Source organism: Lithobates pipiens, unplaced genomic scaffold, assembly GCF_037356315.1.
Source record: "Lithobates pipiens isolate NorthernLeopardFrog02 unplaced genomic scaffold, aLitPip1_a1.2 Scaffold_22, whole genome shotgun sequence".
NCBI lineage: Eukaryota > Metazoa > Chordata > Amphibia > Anura > Ranidae > Lithobates > Lithobates pipiens.
Window position 1 is genome coordinate 17,968,745 of NW_027507784.1, and position 3,321 is coordinate 17,972,065.

Below are 3,321 nucleotides of genomic sequence, written 5' to 3' on the forward strand. Positions count from 1 at the left end.
ACTTACTTTTTTTTTTAAATAAAAAATACTGTAAAAATAAAATAGAAATAAATAATATATCTAATAATATAATATATATATATATATATATATATATATATATATATATATATATATATATATATATATATATATATATATATATATATATATATATATATATATATCTTTCTTTTTATATATATATATATATATATATATATATATATATATATATATATATATATATATATATATCTTTATATATATATATATATATATATATATATATATATATATATATATATATATGTGTCTTTTTTCCTTAATATTATAAAAAAATTCAGTTCAGTTGTGAATTGTCCAAAATACTTTAAAAATAGATTTCCCAAGTAATAATAATAATTTATATATATATATATATATATATATATATATATATATATATATATATATATATATATATATATATATATATATATATATATATATATATATATATATATATATATATATATATATCTAATAATATAATATATAATATATATATATAATAATATAATAAATAAATATATATATATATATATATATATATATATATATATATATATATATATATATATATATATATATATATATATATATATATATATATATATATATATATATATATATATATATATATATATATATATATATATATATTATATTATTATATATATTATTTATTTCTATTTTATTTTTACAGTATTTTTTATTTAAAAAAATAAATAAATAAGTGAAATTGAAATTATCGCAATGGAAAATCGGACAGAACTGAACGAATTCTTTCTCTCTGGACTGGCTGACCTTCCATCTCTTCATCTACCCTTCTTTTTTTTTTTCCTTCTCATCTACCTTCTGACCTTAATCTGGAATTTTCTGATCATTGTCCTCATAGTCACCAACTCTCCCCTTCATGTTCCTATGTATTTTTTTCTGGGGAACCTGGCCGGTTTGGACCTCTGTTATTCAACATTAACCGTTCCACGTATGTTATTTGACCTTCACATTAAGAGAAGAAACATTTCCATTACAGCTTGTATGACCCAAGTCTTCTTCTTTGTATCCTTTGCCACTTGTGAGATTCTTTTGTTGACTGCCATGTCTTATGATCGATATACCGCCATTTGTCAGCCATTACATTACATAAAGATCATGAGTTGGAAAGTGTGTGTACAGTTGGTGTCCATTGCGTGGTGTCTCAGCTTTACCCTGTCTTTAATTCACACACTTTGTGCCTTCAAATTAACCTTTTGTGGATCACACATTATAGAAAGCTTCTTCTGTGACCTTCCACAATTGTTTCGGATCTCCTGCAGTGACATCTTCATCAACATTCTTCTCATCTTTCTCTTGGGTGGCTTCATTGCAGTTGGATCTCTAATACTCACCATCCTGTCCTATGTCTATATATTTAAAGCTGTTCTTAAAATTCAAGGTCGGGGAAAAAGGAGTAAAGTTTTCTCTACTTGTACCCCTCACCTGACAGTGATGTTTATATATTATGGATCTCTTATGTTTAATTATTTTGGCTTAAGTCCTGATCGCCATATTACTGGTAACAAAGTGGTGTCCATCTTTTACACAGCGATCATTCCGCTCCTTAATCCTCTCATTTACAGTCTGAGGAACCATGATTTTTTAAAAGCCTTTCAAATTGTTTTCAAGAAGAACTTCCCTTTAAAATAGAGTTCTAGAAAGAAGTCATTTTTTTATGACTGATATAGGACATTCTTTGAAAAGCTTTTTTTTTAACCACTTAAGCCCCGGACCATTTGGCTGGCCAAAGACCAGAGCACGTTTTGCGATACGGCACTGCGTCACTTTAACTGACAATTGCCACGGTCGCTCCCAAACAAAAATTGACGTGCTTTTTTTCCCACAAATAGAGCTTTATTTTGGTGGTATTTCATCACCTCTGCGGTTTTTATTTTTTGCGCTATAAACAAAAATAGAGCAACAATTTTGAAAAAAGCGCATTATTTTTTACTTTTTGCTATAATAAATATTCCCAAAAAATATATATAAAAATTTTTTTTATCCTCAGTTTAAATGGATACGTATTCTTCTACATATTTTTGGTAAAAAAATTGCAATAAGCATATATTGCGCAAAAGTTAGCATTTTTATTAATATTTTTTTTTTTTTACTAGTAATGGCGATGATCTGCGATTTTTATCGTGACTGCAACATTATGGCGGACAATTTTGACACATTTTTGGGACCGTTGTCATTTTTGCAGCAATCAGTGCTATAAAATTGCACTGATTACTGTAAAAATGACACTGGCAGTGAAGGGGTTAACCACTAGCTGGCTAGGAAGGGGTTTAAGTGTGTCCTAGGGAGTGATTCTAACTGTTCGTGGCTACGTGTGACACATCACTTATCATAGCTCTCGATTACTGTAGTGCAAACCTGCAAAATGCAAAAAGCACAAAAACTGCATAGGTGTGAATCCAGCCTCAAGGTGAAAAACCACAAGGGTCTACAACCCCTTTAAAGTGGAGGGCCACCCTTAAAAAAAAAGCATTAATATTCTTCAAAAAAGATTAAAATAAACATTTGAAAAAAAAAAATGTACCTGTCCAGAAATCCCTGTTGCTAGGCAGTCTTCCTAATCTGCCTTCTTCCTGGTCCTCGGTGATCTTCGGTCTTTTCTTCCTCCGCGCTGTCTTCTGGGTAATGGGGTGCGCTGTGTTCTGGGAACTGTGTGTTCCCTAATACAGCGCGTCCCATTCACAAAGCGCTGCGCGACTCGCGCATGCGCAGTAGGAAACGGGCAGTGAAGCCGCAAGGCTCCACTGCCTGTTTCCCTTAGTTTGAATGGCAGCGCTGGGACCCGAGAGCCGAGGGACATGTCAGCCTCGGCGGCCGACATCGCGGGCACCCTGGAAAGGTAAGTCTCCATATTAAAAGTCAGCAGCTACTTTTGTTTCAGCTGCTGACTTTTACAAAAATATTTTTTAGGGCTGAAACACCGCTTTAAGGTTGTAAACCTCAAGTGGGTAATTAACTATCACTCTAAAAAGACATAAACATGAATGTGTTTCTTTAGTTTGTATTGAATATTAATGATAGCTAAACATAGGACAAGGATAAGGACATTTAGAATTATCTTAAGAATTCTTTTTTTTTTTTTTTGTTGGAAAACCCTTTTCACCAATATCTTCTATAGCATGGCTGTTTGCAATTTTTCCTGTACTTTTTCTTGTACATCATTTGTGTTCAACTATTCATAACATAAATTATCCTATGTGTAATTAACAATAAAGTAAACATTTGATCAGAAACCTGGGAGTT

General features: G+C 30.6%; 1 protein-coding gene across 1 annotated transcript; it reads left to right on the forward strand.

Moving 5' to 3' along the window:
- Nucleotides 1-735: 735 nt before the first annotated feature.
- On the forward strand, nt 736-3,117 carry LOC143925363 (olfactory receptor 5AR1-like). The gene has a single exon (XM_077449930.1). It carries the CDS (start codon nt 778-780, stop codon nt 1,708-1,710), a length of 933 nt encoding a protein of 310 aa, XP_077306056.1. The 5' UTR covers nt 736-777; the 3' UTR covers nt 1,711-3,117.
- Nucleotides 3,118-3,321: the final 204 nt, after the last annotated feature.